Consider the following 17,159-nt stretch of genomic DNA (forward strand, 5'->3'; position numbering starts at 1 on the left):
CAATGTTAGGCAAGATCTGTTTGTAAAATTTTATTTTTATTTTAACAAACAATAGACACACAGGATATAAATCAATGGCAAGTGAATCAATTAAAGTGAGCATATATTTAAAAAAACACACACAACTGCAAACAATAAAAAATGATATCAAAGAATTGTAGTATATGAACGTGAGGAATAGTCTGCGTCACTTGCTAAACTAGGGTACATTAATCTAACAAATGCGTTATTGGCTACTAGGAGTTAGTGGTCAACACTGAATCTCTTCATAAATCTGCTTATAACTGCCTTTTTGGTTCGGTCTAACTCAATTAAACGGTTTTGTATTTCACCAGGTAAGTTTGCAGAACTTTCATCTGGAAAGATGTTATGCTTTTTACCAGACTGCAGACATTCCACAGCAAAATCTGCATTGATTTCCCTACCATGGTTAGTGTGGTGATAGTATCTGATAAAGGCAAGCCAAAAAGCAGGCCATGTTTCACCCTGTGGTATCACTTTAGGCATATATTGCTTAATCATATTGTGTATGGGATCACTGTGCCCTGGATCTTGTCCCTTTTCCCCTGTCGTGTCCACACTGTCTGACGATTTCTCGGCCAAAGATGTGCCAGCTGTGTCCCTGCTTGTGCCTGACATGTCAGCTTGTTCATCAGATAAAGCCTGGTCAGCAGCAGCTGCATCATCATCATCATCAAGAGGTGAGGCTGCAAGGACATAGAAGAGTTCAACAAAATGCTTTCATGAAAATGTGAACTTTTACAGGTTAATGGTTGTTTGATGACGGCCTGTATTTTGCACATCAGACACACAGCACTTCTAGGTGTCAAAGTACACAGAGGAAGGGATTAGTTGGTATGTGGATCATTTGGGGAGTTCTTCATTTTCACCCTGAGATCCCTGAACAGGCTCACTGACAAGGTTCATTTCTGTGCAGTTCTATTAAATAGGACCCATCAAGACCCTGATTGTGGAACCACCCATATCTCCGCTTGTTGTCAAATATATTACAGTTCATAATTATGGCTATATTTGTTTTATTAATAGAATTTAATGGTGGACAGGGTCAGACTGGGGGACCCAGGGCCCACCGGGGCAGCTATCTCAGGCCCCCCTGCCACAAATCCTCCTATGGACCCCGGCCGCAACCCCCCCATGTGCATGTGCATACCTTGCCGTGACCGGGGCCAGAGAGAGAGGAGATTGGGCAGCAAAGGCAGGGTGCGGGTCTGGGCTGGCCAGTCACACAAGAGATGGGGCCCACCAGGTTTTTCCTGAAGTCCCGCCAGCCCAGTCCAACCCTGAATGGGGACCAAGTCACTTTAGGGTTTACAATGTGGCCAAATAGTTAAAAATGAAAATAATCACCGGTGCCCTGTTCCTGACACCAAGAGCCATCAGTTGGGCACAGTACTCATGCAGCAGCAGCAGTGATCCAGCACTATTGTCTGGTGCAATTAGGCCCAAGACAATCCTGCTGGCCACTTTGTCCCCTCCCCAACATGTGCAGAGGGAGGAGGAGCTCACACAGAGGTGTGCCAGAGAGTGCCAGTTGGGGAATAAGGGCCTGGACCAGGGGTAGGTGAAAGAAGAGTATGTGCTTGGCACCCCCTCTTCCCTGCATCCTAGGCATTTGCCTCTTCTGCCAAGTCCTAGTTCTAGCCCTGCTTGCAAGTATTGCATTTTTATTCAGGGTGATGAGTGTAGGTGTATGACATGTAACTCCCCCTAACCCTACAATAACCAATAACACAGAATGATATTTATTGTAAGGCCTTTTACTTACACTGGGAGAGGTCCATTTCTTCCGGAGCAATGAAAGACCGGTAGGTTAAGACTAGCTTGTCACACTCATTTCTGGCACTTTGGAGATTCTTCCCTAGGGTAGTCCACCTGTCTACAGTCCCCTTATATTGCTGAATTTTTTGCTTTTTGTCACTGATGTTCTTCTCTTTTTGTGTTATAGAGGCCTTTGTTGACTTTATTTTCATTTGCAAGGACTGGATTTCTACCTGCTTGACATCATTTGCAGTTCTCATGCTGTTCAGCTCTGCCAGGAGCAGTTGCTTTTTCTTGTTTAGCTCACCTGACAATATTAGTTGATTACAATGCAGGTTTTGGTAATGTTTAAATTCTTGTTTTAGGGCATTATATTCTTCTTCAGGGCTTTGCTTCTGGTGTGCAGTCATGTCGGTATGTATTTGGCCTGTAAGAATAGAAATAGACAAATTCAGTTCTCACAGTGTCTGAAATCACAACTCACACAATGGACAGCATCTATAGTCAGAGTACAGTTAGTCCCATAAAAGCTGCAGGGGCCCAGGATGGAAAGAAAATTATGTAATTATACATATGATCCAACAGCCTGCCCTTCAACTTTTAAGAAACTAAGGGGCAAATTCACTAAGATGCGAAGTTGCGCCAGGCGAAACTTTGCCGCACTTCGCCAGGCGTAGTTTCGCCAGTGCTCCGCAAATTCACTAAAATCCAAAGTTGCGCTCAGGGGTAGCGCAAGGTTGCGATGTTGCACTAGCGTTGATTCGCTATGTAAAGCGAAGTTACGCTAGCGAAGGCTAATTTGCATACCGCGCCAAATTCAAATTTCAATGGAGGAATACGTATCAGCACTACAAATGCCAAGAAAACCTTCAAATCATCAAATAAAAATTTTATTTTGCCCTACACATGTGCCCACTGTCTAGGTAAGTTGCCATGAGTCAGGAAATGTAGGGGGGAAGGAGGGGAGCCCCAAAAAATTTTTCGATCTTTTTCAGCCTATCACCCATAATGTAGAAAACACGCCAGCGTTTTTTGGGACTTAGAATTTTTTTTTACTTTTTTTGAAACAATCCCTATCTACTCTATTGTGCTTCGCCAGGTCTGAGGTGGCGAGGGAAGTCTAGCGTAAAAGGTAGCATTCAGTACACTGCGCAAGTTAGTGAATTTGCGTAGTTATGTCGCTAGCGAAATTCGCCTGGCGTAAGGGTGCGAAGTAACACTAGCGAAACTACGCCAGCGTTCGTTAGTGAATTTGCGCAGTAACGAAAATGCCTAATGCTAGCGAATTAACGCTAGCGTTTGGCGCTTCGGCGCTTAGTGAATTTGCCCATATAACTCTCAACCAGAAACAGCCCCCTAAACATTGCACCCATGGCAAATACCTCTTCTGCCTACCACTAGTTCTGGCCCTGGTTTGGGCATCTGTGCATCTGGGACCCAGAATGTAAAGCCACAATGTAAATATAAACTCCCATCAACACCACAACAGACCCAGGATTGAATGCATAGTGTAAAATAAGCAGTTTACAGCCCACCTGCCATTTCAAAATTATAAAGGACTGGGATACTAGGTAATTTGGAATACCTTATATAACAATAAAACAACATCCAGCCCTGAAGATACTATGTAAGTAAAACTCTAGTAATGAAATCATGGAACCTTGTTCAGACATAGGCAATGATTAATCCAATAGCAGCAGCAGCAGCAGCAGCAGCAGCAGCAGCAGCAGCAGGGGGTCAGATTGGAAGCATCACACAATAGCTGTGGTATCTAGATGTTCTTGATTGCTAGACTTTTTTATTATTGCTAAATATCACCATTAACTTCAGCTCTTGTCAGCAGGTTCCTCTGCCCCTATGTTTTTATTTTGTAACCCTTGTTTGTGAAATAATTGTAAGGACTCCTGTTTGTTATAAAGTAATGTAAAACATTGTAATTTACTTCTGCTATGTAAATGATCAGGATAGACAATAAGAGTCATAGCATTTTCATGGAGAAGCATATGCCCCAGTTGTTCTGTGACTAGGATTGCCACCTTTTCTGCAAAAAAATACCGGCCTTCCTATATTCTTGCTATGTCTTCCTATTAATAACATTGGCATCAAGCATAATTTTTACCAGCCAGGCCATTAAAATACTGGCCAAATGGCAACCAGGTCTGGACTGAGAATTAAAATAGCCCCTGGCATTTTAGGTACACAGAGGCCCAATAAGCCCACATAAAGGCCCAAACAGCCCCCACCAGCCCACTAAATACTGACTATTAAAATGGCACCTTATAGCCCCCTCTGGCATTTGCCAGAACCCACATATTGCCAGTCCAGGCCTTGTGGCAACTAGGGTTGCCACCTGGCCTGTATTTTACTGGCCTGGCTGGTAAAAATGATGGTTGGTCCCAATGTTATTAATAGAGAAAAAAGATAAATATATAGGAAGGCCGGTATTTTTTTCCAAAAAAGGTGGCAACCCTATCTGTGACACAGTAATGTACCCAGTGTATGAACAATAACCATGGGGATTTTATGTATATGATTTAAGTGCATTATTGTCTCACAGACTGGCTGTGTCTGTGGTTTTGTCATTTCATCAAACACCTCAGCAGGTCTGATTAACACTGATTTGAGGGTGCACGCTCTAAAAATATCATGTGAATATAATGTTTTGTTCCAGTTATAGTTTAACTATTCACATCTGCTTAGATATTTTCAAGCATAAAATACATACTTTATGTAGCTGGCATACATCTCTGAAAAGAATCATGCTTAAACACATACCTGAATATTAAACTGTCTATGCCTGCATTTATTGCCCCCCTACATAAAGGAATATGTTACTAACCCTATTAAAAGCACACAATGTAAAAGATTTCCTGTTATGTACAGAAACAAAATATATATGAAACGTGTAGCAATCTATCACCTAGTGATATAGTGTAATCTACCTAACTGAACTACAGCTCACTTCATCCATTAGCAGACACCATTTTAATCTCAGCTGGAGGGCCCCCAATAGAAAGGTTAGGATGGTCTCTCTTACCTGAATATACTGTGAAGAAAGCTTTTGCAAGGATTGCTGAGTCTTTCTATAGGTTCCACAAAGTTGTCAATGAAGCATGTGCAAGTAGATGCTGCTTGTTTGTTGCACTGAGGAGAAGTGGGCCTTTCATACTGGCAGACACTATGTGAGAGGGGAGGGGCAGAGTGGTGAGATACTTATATATGCTTAGTTTCATTTACATGCAAGAACTTGGATATCCAGAGATGCACATGGCCTTCCCAGCCTTCTGTGTAAACTGCTCAGTTTCTTTATCTAAAATGCAAGTCATATGATATATGGTGTGACAAAAGAAAGTTAATGCAGAACTATTGCTGTGATTGTCACTGTTTCATTCTGCTTTTAGAGAGCTGATTACTTGGATATTTCTACATCTCTGCAACATCTGTGAAAAGAAACATTCAACATTCAAGTCAGACCACAGCCTTGAAAGTTCGTAAGTAGACTCTTAATAATCAGGCCAATGGGGGTTATGTAATAAAAGACACAGAGTTTTCCTAGGAGCAGAAACCCATAGCAACCAAGCATAGGGTAGAATTTACTAGTCAAATGTTTAAAAGCAAACTTCTTATTGGTTGCTGTGGGTTACTGTTCCTGGGCAAACAGGTCTGGATTTGTGGTGAGACCACAAAGGCCCGTGCCTAGGGTGGCAAAATTTCATGGGTGACATGCCACCTAGTCACATCATGATGTGCACTGGGGATGCACAGCTCCCCAGGACACAGGCGCATGTGCACGCGTGCTTTTAGGGCAGGGGTATTTTCTATATCCATATTGATTTCTTATGTTCTTATGTTTGATGTTCCTCTGGGTTCCTCTGTGTGCCTTGGACCACCTCACAGTGGGCCTAGCACTGATGTGCCAGTTTTGATAACGTGTTATGACAATGTGTTTGAATATTACAGATCTCAGTGTTGCTGGTCTTTTTTGCTGGGATATATATATATATATATATATATATATATATATATATATATATATATATATATATTATACAGTTGTGTATTTTAAAGAGACAATGTTGGCTCTCCTTGAAGTTGGGGACCAGGCAGGAGATTTTTAACAGTTGTTTGAATCTCACAACGGCCCAGTACCCAGTGTCAGCAATCGGGAAAACAGTGAAGTAGATGAGGGAGGTGAGTGGTGGGACAATGTGAGCAGGAGGGGAGTTGTGAGTGGTTGGGGGGTTGCAGGTGGTTGGGGGGTTGCGGGTCAGGGGGATGTGCAAGCTGATCAGATATGAGTGGAGTGGGTCACCTTTTCAATCTGGCACTGTGACAATTATTGAGGCAGAGAGAATTGAATGCACATTTTACATCTAAGTGTGTCTATGCAGAGCCAAGTGGAGGGGAGGCTGGTCTCCACTCTGTTAACTATGTAGCCACACACAGGTGGAATGACCCAAATAAGCTAGTATGCCCTTGCCCATGTGTATGGTTAATGCAATGCTATCTTAGCAATTAATCCATTCTTTAATAGCACTGTATGAGACAAATATAATTTTATACACACTGGTGAAATGTATATGTTAGATTAAACAAACTGTAATGGCATTTGGGTTTCATATAACCAGGCCCGGACTGGCAATCTGTGGTTTCTAGCAAATGCCAGAGGGGCTGCCATAAGGTCCCATAGAAATCAGTATTTAGTGGGCTGGTGGGGGCTGTTTGGGCCTCTATGTGGGCTGATTGGGCCTCTGTGTACTGAAATGCCAAGGTCCATTTTAATTGTCAGTCCAGACCTGCATACAACTGTTGTCACACTGCCAACGGACATAAGTACTGTGATGCCAGAAAGTATTTTGTTGTAAATGAATTTGACATTGCACGGGAATGGTGCTAATAAAGTTAGTCAATTTATTCTGCAGAACTTATTTTGAACAGCAGTGTGAGAGACGGGGTTCAAGGTGGTGCCTTGGAGTGTGGAAAGATGATGCTTAAGGAACAATGTAAAGAAATGAGGGAACTGTATGAAGATCTCCTGAGAGGCAATTCAAACCTTAGGAGAGAGATTCGGTCTCTAGCTCATTCAAAGGATGATGCCAGCAGTAAATTGCTTGAGTTGGAAGAGGTTGGTAGACTGAAAATAAAGGAGCTGCAAGCATTAAAGAACCATTTTAGAATGCTACAAAAAGAGGAGTGCATTCTGGCCAACCACCTGGAGGATCTGACTGGCACATTGCCACACTTATCCCCGGAACACATGATACAATGCCAGTTAGAGATCAGTCAAGAAGCATCTTCTCTGTTACAAGCCACCAACAAAAAGATGCTGCAACAGACCACTGATAAGCCACAAGCAGGTAAGTATTCTATCCTCCTGATAAAATAATGCTCTGATGTGAAATCAGATAATGATTGTATGGATCTGTTATATAAATCTCTATATGCGGGAGCTATCTTACTGCTCAAAAAGACACACAATGGGAAATCTCTGGTTCAGCAGGTAGTATGTCTACCTCCCAGCAAATGGGTGCCTAAGGATGCTGGGCATTTCATTGCCTGACAGGGATTCTTCTCTTCCATCACTAATGAAGCACCCGACATACCTGCTCCTGGTAATTTGAATTGCTGCATGTAAAACACATTACATGTGGTTATGCCAGGTAATTGTTCAGAAATTCACCCTTCTGCAATTTTAGGTGATTAAAAGATTGTTTTACATGCAGCAGTTGAAAATCAAGTGAAGGAACAGGTATTGTTGAGCACTTCATAGCCCAAGAGAGATGAGATTTACAAACGGACGATGAAGCACCCTGTATGTCAGGGCCCTAAGTTGCAGTGTCGAATTGGAGTGGTGGGGCTCACCAGGGCTGAGAAAAAGTTCCAAGGGTGCCAAATAAGAGCTTTTGATTGGGTAATTGGTAGCCCATATGTGAACTGGCAGCCTACAGGATGCTCTGTTTGGCATTACTACAGGTTTTTATGCAATCACTGTTTGCCTCCAAGTCAGGAATTTAAGATTAGGCCCCTGTTTTGAGGCCAGTGGTAGCAACATTTGAAGGGATTGGTGAGCAACATGTTGCTATAATGGCTGCCTTACTTACTACAAAAACATTCCCATGAAATACTCCCTCTCACACATTTATTGCACAAAAGAAAAATCTGAAACATGTTATAAATAGTGAAGCAGAGGTAGGTGCGCTTTGCCGGATTAACTAGTAGTTGCCTGGAAAAAAGAAGAGGGGGACTCGATGGTGTATTATCCTCTTTTTTATGGGGTAGTGTGTGTTATAAAACTACTCACGGGGGATCTGTAGATTTGATTCGCAAAAAAGGCTGCTCTTGACTTCAGTAAAGCTGATCGTCTTGGTAGCCTGTCAGAAGAGAAATTTGGCTACCAAGACGACCAGCTTTACTGAAGTCAAGAGCAGCCTTTTTTGCGAATCAAATCTACAGATCCCCCGTGAGTAGTTTTATAACACACACTACCCCATAAAAAAGAGGATAATACACCATCGAGTCCCCCTCTTCTTTTTTCCAGGCAATTACTAGTTAATCCGGCAAAGCGCACCTACCTCTGCTTCACAAATTATTCGCTTGTGGATACGTGGATCCACTCCTTCCTGGTGCAGCTTAACCCCTTAGATAACCAGCAAGCGCAGATCTCCTGCCCCCTCTCTATAATGTTATAAATAGTGGATAGTTGCCTTTAGATGTACAATTGTTTAGAGAAATGCTTTATTTTTATTAGTTTTCCTTTCAGGAGATGTTTGATCTTTTTTTTTTTTTTTGCAGAAAAAAGTAGAGAAGAGAGGCAAGTAAAGGGGAAAGAGAAGATGCATTTAGAGGAAAAAATGATAAGTAAGTGCTATTATAGTCCTGTGAGAAAACTAGGGGCTATACTACATATTCATATTGATGGCCAAAATTTAAACTACTTGAAATGCCAATGACTCCTCTACAACTATATGGGTAGTTAAAATATAAAAATCTAATATTTAACCAGCAATTTAGTCTTGTGCACTGCTGAGTTCTGCACCTGTTTACCATGTCTATAGGCAGGAAGTAAAAACAGGGCTTCTTAGCAGCCTGCACCCTCCCCTGCTCCATAACTTGCACATCTGAATGGCATGCAATTCAGGGTCAGACTGGGGGGCCCGGGGCCCACCGGGACTGCTGTCCAGGGCCCCCTCCACCCCCTACTGTGATGATGTGTGCACGCTTATGGTTGCTCATGTGTGAACAGTGCCCCCTTGGCTGAACTGCATCGGAAATTTATTTTTTTTTGTAAAACCCGGACATCAGGAGAGGTGGGTTTGGCCCGGCAGCGGCCCACAGGGCTGCCATCAGGGGGGAACTAGGGGGACAGTTGTCCCGGGCCCCATGCTTTTTGGGTCTTAGGGGGAGCCTGGCCGCTGTACTCACGCTGTAGTTTGTAGTTTCCCTAGAGCCGTATGGTGATTAGATAAGCCTATCCAATCCCTGTGTATATCTACCGGGACTACTAAGCACTATAGCTCCACCCACCCTACCCGATGCAGCTCACTGAGAGCAGGGGGGACTTAATGTTTTTGTTTTTTATAGTTTATTGAACCCATGGCCACCAATGATTTTTTTTATTATATTCTACGGGGCCCCTGGCCACCAATGTTTTAGTAAAACTTTTATGGGGGCTCTCTGTCATCACTGGGTTTTTTTTTATTTATTGGTGGGCCCTGACCACTAATGAATTTTTTAAACTTATAGGGGGGCCCTGACCACAAATGAATTTTTTTAACTTATAGGGGGGCCCTGACCACCAATTGTTTTTGTTAACTTATAAGGGGGCCCTGACCACCAATGATTTTTTAACTTATAGGGGGGCCCTTACCACCAAATATTTTTTTTTTACTTATAGGGGGTCCCTGACCACTAATGATTTTTTTTAATGATTTTTTTTTTTAACTTGTAGGTGGGCCCTGACCACAAATGGTTTTTTTTGGGGGTGGGACTTGGGTGCAGGATCTGGGGTGGGCGGGGACCAGGGTGACCAGAAAATTTTGACGCATTCCTGATGGCAGCCCTGGGGGTCCACAAGGGTCAGGGTCACTGTGCATGCAGATTATTGTACACAATTCATGGCAGGAGTGTAAATAGGTATTTATGCATACGTTCTGGCCTGAAAGTGAAATAACATTAAAAAGAAAGGCCCTAGTTGGAGGCTGAATTGTTCAGGTTGTACATGTGTTAATAAATAATATTTTCCATTTTCATTTAAGCCATACCTGAGAGCCTTAGAGCTTTCAATCCAATTATACCCACTTATAAGAATAAAAAAGGGTCAGCAAGAAAGGTAGCATTATAACAATAGCACACATCTTTATAAGATTCATAATAATGACAACACTTGGGTATTTAAGATAAAAAAACATTTATACTCACAACATTACAGAAAGTCTTGCCAAACTGAAGTTCTTGATATCCTGTATTTATAATGCCCTGTAATATTATGCTGGTCTGTGTCAATAAATAGAAAATTCAGCTAATGAGGTTACTAAAAGCAGCCATCAATATAGCTACAACCAGGTCTGTATAGCTATTAAGATTTAAATAACCAGTATAGCAAATAATATGCTGTTGTTTGAGGTGTATTATCGCTTCTCATTCAGGCTTTCTTTCTTCTAGGGGTTGTTCCTCCCACATTAGCTAAAACACAAAGGAAAGTAGAAATAGCTGGAACTACAACAATGAAGAGCAGTAAGTAATATGAGTGCATACATAAGTAATCTGGAACTGGGGTAACAGTTTCGCACTTATAGTCCCTGTGTGCTGCCCCAAGCCCCACCCCCACCCCCATCCCCAAGTGAGTTTTACTTTGTCCTCTTTTGACAGAAGATGGAATTGTGAGTAGTGATGTTAGCTATGAGAGTTCGTCCTGGCAGAGTGCAGAAGCATGTGCCTAGGCCACAGCATTAGAAGGGCATTAATGCCTACACCCTAATCTGTCTACCTCCCTCCTAGTTCATGGTCCTAGAAGATTGCCCAACCCCTCACTTCCTCCCCACTTGTCACTTTCTGGCTCTCTTGTACATGTGACAGTTGGTCAGGGGGTTGCTATCAGCAGCTTGCCTTAGTCACATTTTGTTCTTAGTCCAGCATTGCTTATATGCAGTAGGGGGCCAAGAAAAACAATACACAGACACACTGCATGGGGAAAGTATATGAACAATAATGGCTGTATATATTAATATTTATCTGCCCTGTACTAAAACATGCTTTGATTGTATTAAATATTTGTTCTATTTTGTCAGTAATTAAATTAGTAGTAGTTAAATTATAGCAGGGTGACTGTTACCCCAATGTTTCTATATACGTGTAACCATGTTATGAGCTAAGGGGGCCCAGTCTGAAGGCCAGTTAGGGGGAGATTTGGGGTGAGTGCTTATTTGTACCCTGAGTACCCCTGGAACTATAGCAGGGTGACTGTTACCCCAATGTTTCTATATATCTGTAACCTTGTTATGAGCTAAGGGGGCCCAGTCTGAAGGTCAGTTAGGGGGAGATTTGGGGTGAGTGCTTATTTGTACCCTGGGTACCCCTGGAACTATAGCAGGGTGACACCCCAATGTTTCTATATATCTGTAACCTTGTTATGAGCTAAGGGGGCCCAGTCTGAAGGTCAGTTAGGGGGAGATTTGGGGTGAGTGTTTATTTGTAACCTGGGTACCCCTGGAACTATAGGAGGGTGACACCCCAATGTTTCTATATATCTGTAACCTTGTTATGAGCTAAAGGGGCCCAGTCTGAAGGTCAGTAAGGGGAGATTTGGGGTGAGTGCTTATTTGTACCCTGGGTACCCCTGGAACTATAGCAGGGTGACTGTTACCCCAATCTTTCTATATATCTGTCACCTTGTTATGAGCTAAGGGGGCCCAGCTTGAAGGCCAGCTTGGGAGAGATTTGGGGTGAGTGATTATTTGTACCCTGGGTACCCCTGGAACTATAGCAGGGTGACTGTTACCCCAATGTTTCTATATTTCTGTCACCTTGTTAGGCCAGCTAGGGAGAGATTTGGGGTGAGTGCTTATTTGTGCTCTGCATATCCCTGGGACTTATAGCAGGGTGATCACCAATGGTCCTTCAATTCTGAGACCACACTACACTGAGCATACAGGCCAGTTAGGACTAGGGTGGGTATTTAATGTTGATGAGAACTCAATGGAATAGGTAAAATATAGAATCTAAAAGGCTGCATTAGTACAGGAGTCCCTGACCTTTTTTACCCATGAGCCACATTCAGATATAAAAAGACTCTGGGAGCAATGCAAGCATGAAAACTGTTACTGGGTGGTATAAAATAAGGGCTGTCATTGGTGATTTAGTGTCCCCTATATGGACTATATGGACTGGCAGCCTACAGAAAGCTCTGTTTGGCAGTAAATCTGGTTTTTATGCAACCACAACTTGCCTGTAAACCAGGAATTCAAAAATAAACACCTGCTTTGAGGCCACTGGCAGCAACATCCAAGGGGTTGGTGAGTAACATGGTGCTGACAACCCTCTGTTTGGGGAACAGTGTATTAGTACTAGTACTGACCAGTGGATACCAATGCATGTAACCAAATTGGTCACTGATGTGGCTGTTCATCTTTTGGGTTATCAGGCAGATTTACATAAAGCTGTATTCGTTACAGTAGTGTAGACTGACATGTAGCTCTATGAAGCAATTGAAATTTTGTGCCCGGTTAGTAAATACATAGATGTGGAGTTGTATTGTTTGCCTGCCACTGTATATTATTTTTGGTGAGTCTTTCAAAAGAAGCAAAAAATGATGCATTTTTGAAATCATAGTTCAATGTGTAAGCTATGCAAATATTTTTTGTTGCCCCAGTGGTTTTGTTTTAAATTGTATGCACAAAGCACATCACATAGGTATGCAGCTTATAGGAGTCATTTACGACTGCAAATGCAAATGTTTCCAATTCTGGAAATCAGCATGTTTTTTTTTTCCCCACAAAGTAGGATTTTTCCCATAATTCCAGTGTAGTAGAAAGCATAAGGGAAAGTCATGGCTGAGGGAATTGTGACAGATGCATCAAAATACAGATAACCACACCTTTCTTTCAATCCTAGTCAGATGCTTTTGTGTTCTTTATGGCACAAATTAAGTCTATGCCTGATTATTTGGATGTCAGTGTTCTGCATGCATCGCCATTACACTCTATGCTAGCACCTTTAAGTTTCTCATTCCTGGTATAGTAGTGGCACCTATAAACCAATGCCCCAACCACTGTAAACATCAGTACTTGTTTCCCACCTCTTTGTTTCTCTAAGTCACCCACTGTAAGCTCTGCAAGGTAGGGTCTTAGATACCACAAGTGATTGATAAGTGATTGATAAAGCACCTATAACTCGAATCTACTGTTTTCTCAGGAGTACAGCCAGCCAGGAAGAGTGCTGTTAGAATGGAAGAGGAGAAAACAAAGAAGTTAAAAGATATTTTATCTGGGGATGAAAGCAATTTTAAAATTTGTAATTTCCAAGAAAAGGGGCGTGGTGTGGTTACTTTAAAATCATTTAAAAGGGGAGATCTTATCTTACAGTACAAGGGGGATCTCCTAAAATACAGAGAAGGCAAACAGACAGAAGAGACATACTCCAGTGATGATAGTATAGGTTGTTACATGCTGTTTTTTAAACATAAAGATACCACTTGGTGCCTTGATGCAACTGCGGATGATGGAAGCTTGGGGAGACTGCTGAACCATAGCTTAAAGGGCAATTGTTTGCCAAAACTGTTTATTCATGAGGGAGATCCCTGTGTGATTTTTGTAGCAATTCGAGACATTGACATTGGGGAAGAATTGTTATATGACTATGGTGAGAAGAGAAAGCATGTAGTAGAATTAAATCCATGGCTTAAAACATAGAGCAGTGTTTCCCTTCATGCTACTGATAAGCGGTACATTTTCTCCACTGGTGTATTTACACTGCAGCAGAAAACATCATGTCTGTAAATGTGCAAACAGGCATGGAATCACATGCAAGGTAGATTTTGGCATGAAAATGCATACATTCACGTATGTGTGCCAAAATCCATTCTGCATCCCCTATGGAGAAAGGACACCATGCGCCAATAGCTAGATTTTTAAAAATCATTCATTTTTATTGATTTTAATTATTAAGGAGGGTTGGAGGAGGGAGCAAGGTGGTTCCACTTGGGTGTCTAATATGTACCTGCTAGACGTTATCACCTTTAAAATATATTACATTGTTCATATATATTATTTTACATGGCCAATACATTGTATTCATCTGTGATGGTGAATCTTTTTATATCAATCCAGGCAAGCCAGATAAAACTTGTCGGGACAGCCCCTGGCTAAGTAGGTAACAGCCAAATCCTTTGCAAGGGTTCATCGAATCCGAATCCTGCTGAAAAAGACCGAATCCTGGCCGAATCCCGAACAGAATCCTGGATTTGATGCATCCCTAATAATAACACACATAATGCACAGCGCCGGATTTGTTTGCCGGCTGCCCCTAGGCCGCGAGGTCCGACCAGGCGGCCACACGGTCCTAGCGCCTGCCTACACTTCCCCCTTCCCATTGCGTCGGCGAAAAAGCGCCGGCGCAGCTGGTGTAATCGAATGGGGATGCACACGTCCCCATAATGCGGCTGGGCGGCATGCCGCCCTAGGCCCGGCCTATGTGGCCTCGCCACAAATCCGGGCCTGATAATGCAGGTCGGGACTGGGAGTCAAAATATGCCCAGACATTCCAAGTACGAAGAGGTGCAATAATTACTGACTGTCTATGACATCTTACAGCTGCCCCTCTGTCATTTGCCAGAACCCACAGATTGCCAGTCTGAGCCTGTCATCATGAAAAATATACAGGACACTATAGCACAGTGAGTCAGTGGGTAGCACTTCTGCAGTGCTGGGGTCCTGAATTCAGTCCAAGTTTGAACATTGTCTGCAAGCAGTTTGTATGTCCTTTCTGTGTCTATGTGTGTTTTCTCTGGGTATAGCAGTTCCTCCCACACATGAAAAACATACAGTCAGCTTAATTGGCTACCAATAAAATGAGCCTCTGTGTGTGTAAATGGCATAGGGACCTTAGTTTGTAAGCACCACTAGGGCAGGGAACAATGTAAACAAAGCATAATCTCTGTACAGTGGTGTTGTGGTCTGTCCAAAATAGTAGGTATTGACAAGCCTATGGCTACACTTAAAGCACTGTAAAAGGCCTCAACCCTCAGGACTCTGTATGTCTCTGTAGCCAACTATAGTTGTAAAACTGCTAGTATAACAGCACAGAGAGTGTTAAAGAAGCATGTTGTTTTTTAAACCATTGCTAATTGTGCATTTGTGTAGCATGAGGCATGGGAATTACTTCTGCAGGATGAATGAATGAGATTACTAACCATGTATCCAGATTACCACGTTTAACTGAAATTGGACATTTCTCACTGTAAAATCTATTGCCTGCCCACGTTTGTTTGCATTATAATTAAAACGTTAACACTTGTTTGTTTTCTACTCCAGAAATTCTTAGACACACCCTTAAGCTGGCCACAGACGCAAAGATCCGATCGTACGAATCAACATACAAACCGACTTTCCCATCTCCCAACCTGCCACTAACCATAAAGATCAAAGTCTTACTATTCAAATATCAAGTATCAAGTTGTAAGAACAGATCAGCCGATGTTCTGCCCCTGACAGCAATTGTAGGATAGTTAAAGCCAGTGACAGTCTCCCTCTGAAAATCGTACGATCGGCAATACACACAGAGATATTATCCGCAGCCGACAGAAAATTTCTAACCTGTCCGATTGACCAAACGACCGATCTCCACCGTACGAAAAATGTCGGGACTCTCCACACACGGTCTGAATATCGTATGAATCCTCAATTCGTATGATCGGATCTTTGCGTCTATGGCCAGCTTAAATGAATTGGCTTCAGTTCCCATATTGGCCATATGTCACATATGCAAACCTAACATGGGTGTAGCTTTTTGTGACTCTCAGTACAGCACCTACTGCAAATATGCAGATTGGGAATCTGTGGGGTTGCATGCAATTACTATATACAGCAGACTGCTGATATACAAATGGGGAGAACATTTGCATTCAAGAGTTTTGCCTGAGCATGATCTATCACAACAATTGTCCAGAGACAAAAACCTTGCCTCGGGCAGCAGTGCCTCAAAAAATACCAGGGCTGGCCAAAAGCTGTTCATTGTAACTTTATGAGCCAAATGTCTGGTTATTACACTGGAATTTCAGCACTTCCAGTACAGAGTGTGTAATTGCACTCTCTACACTACTGTGTGTGAGTGTGTGTGTGTGGGGGGGGGGGGAAGCTGCATCATGATGGCCACCTCAGGCAGAGGTGATTCTGGGGCTGATGCTGCCCCCCCATATTTTCAGAGCAGGTCAAAGGGGGGCAGTATCACTAGTGCAATGAGCACAATAGAGCTCTCTGCACTAGCCGATGTATCTTCAAGTTACAAGAGGTGACTTTTTGGAACCCCTTGCAACCAGCAGCTCACTGCCGCCTGAGACAAGGTTCTTAACTTGCCTCATGGCAGGAGCAGCCCTGACCTCAGGTCACTTTGGTCACTTTGGGGCTGAGTTCTGCCACCATATACATAGCTGTCAGTGGCAATTTTATACAACACACAACTGAAAGCTGAATGGTTTTGTCCACTTGCTGCCTATAAGTACGGAAAAAGGTCCACCAAAGCATAGTGATCCAATCATTTGGACCTACTTGAGCAAAACTTCACAAAAGTGAGGAGATGCAGCAAGCTGTGGAATTTTCTAGAAACTGCACATATAAGCAGAAAGTTGTCTTGTTTTTCTCCCAGTGCCTAACCAGCAGGTTGTAGCTGAAACACAAAGCTATAAATCAAGCAGAAGAGATAAAACCATGCTCAGAGCTGGAAAAAAAGACCTCCTGTTTGTTTTGGTTTTGTAATGTGATTTAGAGATAGCAATAATTGCAGGAGCCGTCTGAGCCTTCTATCACATACATTGTAACCATTGTGACCTTGATATCTGTGTCCTGGCCCCATGAGTCAGTCCTATTCAAACCTTGGTTAAAGGAGCAGTATACCCACTTTTGCAACATGAGCTCAATGCATAGGACTAGTGCTGAACATTTTTTATGACTATGAAATATTGTGAAATATTTGTGTCTATGAAAATGAAATCTCTTTGACTTTAGCACTTCAGTGATTCGAGTGATCACCGTTTTCAGAGATTTTTTGAAAGCAGAAAGGTTGGGAGAAAGTCGGACAGACCGTGGGAGAGCGTGGAATGATGCCAGATAGACTTTGAACATATTGGGTGCAATTGTGCCAGCCAGAGCTGGATTTCTCCAACCAGTACC

General features: G+C 42.6%; 2 protein-coding genes across 4 annotated transcripts in view; one reads left to right on the forward strand and one right to left on the reverse strand.

Annotated features, from left to right (window-relative positions):
• On the reverse strand, nucleotides 1–15,833 carry XB22062458.L (uncharacterized XB22062458 L homeolog). 3 transcript variants are annotated; one of them, XM_041562421.1, is made up of 4 exons: nucleotides 15,588–15,833; nucleotides 4,817–4,957; nucleotides 1,787–2,206; nucleotides 4–707 (listed from the first exon to the last, which is right to left on the reverse strand). In XM_041562421.1, the coding sequence occupies exons 3-4, from the start codon at nucleotides 2,187–2,189 to the stop codon at nucleotides 244–246; spliced, it is 867 nt and encodes a 288-aa protein (XP_041418355.1). In that variant the 5' UTR covers nucleotides 2,190–2,206; nucleotides 4,817–4,957; nucleotides 15,588–15,833; the 3' UTR covers nucleotides 4–243. The 3 variants fall into 3 exon arrangements, with proteins under 3 accessions (XP_041418357.1, XP_041418355.1, XP_041418356.1); XM_041562422.1 differs by lacking the exon at nucleotides 15,588–15,833 and adding an exon at nucleotides 10,198–10,450; XM_041562423.1 differs by lacking the exon at nucleotides 15,588–15,833 and having other exon boundaries at nucleotides 1–707; nucleotides 2,087–2,206; nucleotides 4,817–5,000.
• LOC108705531 overlaps nucleotides 5,941–17,159 on the forward strand; it is a 19,532-nt gene continuing 8,313 nt past the window's right edge. The window contains exons 1-4 of the mRNA XM_041562399.1: nucleotides 5,941–5,970; nucleotides 6,702–7,136; nucleotides 8,572–8,637; nucleotides 10,441–10,512. Of these exons, the coding sequence (XP_041418333.1) occupies nucleotides 6,764–7,136; nucleotides 8,572–8,637; nucleotides 10,441–10,512 (511 nt within the window). The 5' untranslated portion in view covers nucleotides 5,941–5,970; nucleotides 6,702–6,763. The remainder of the gene's footprint in view (nucleotides 5,971–6,701; nucleotides 7,137–8,571; nucleotides 8,638–10,440; nucleotides 10,513–17,159) is intronic.

The sequence above is a fragment of the Xenopus laevis genome, chromosome 5L (assembly GCF_017654675.1).
Source record: "Xenopus laevis strain J_2021 chromosome 5L, Xenopus_laevis_v10.1, whole genome shotgun sequence".
In the NCBI taxonomy this organism is placed as follows: domain Eukaryota; kingdom Metazoa; phylum Chordata; class Amphibia; order Anura; family Pipidae; genus Xenopus; species Xenopus laevis.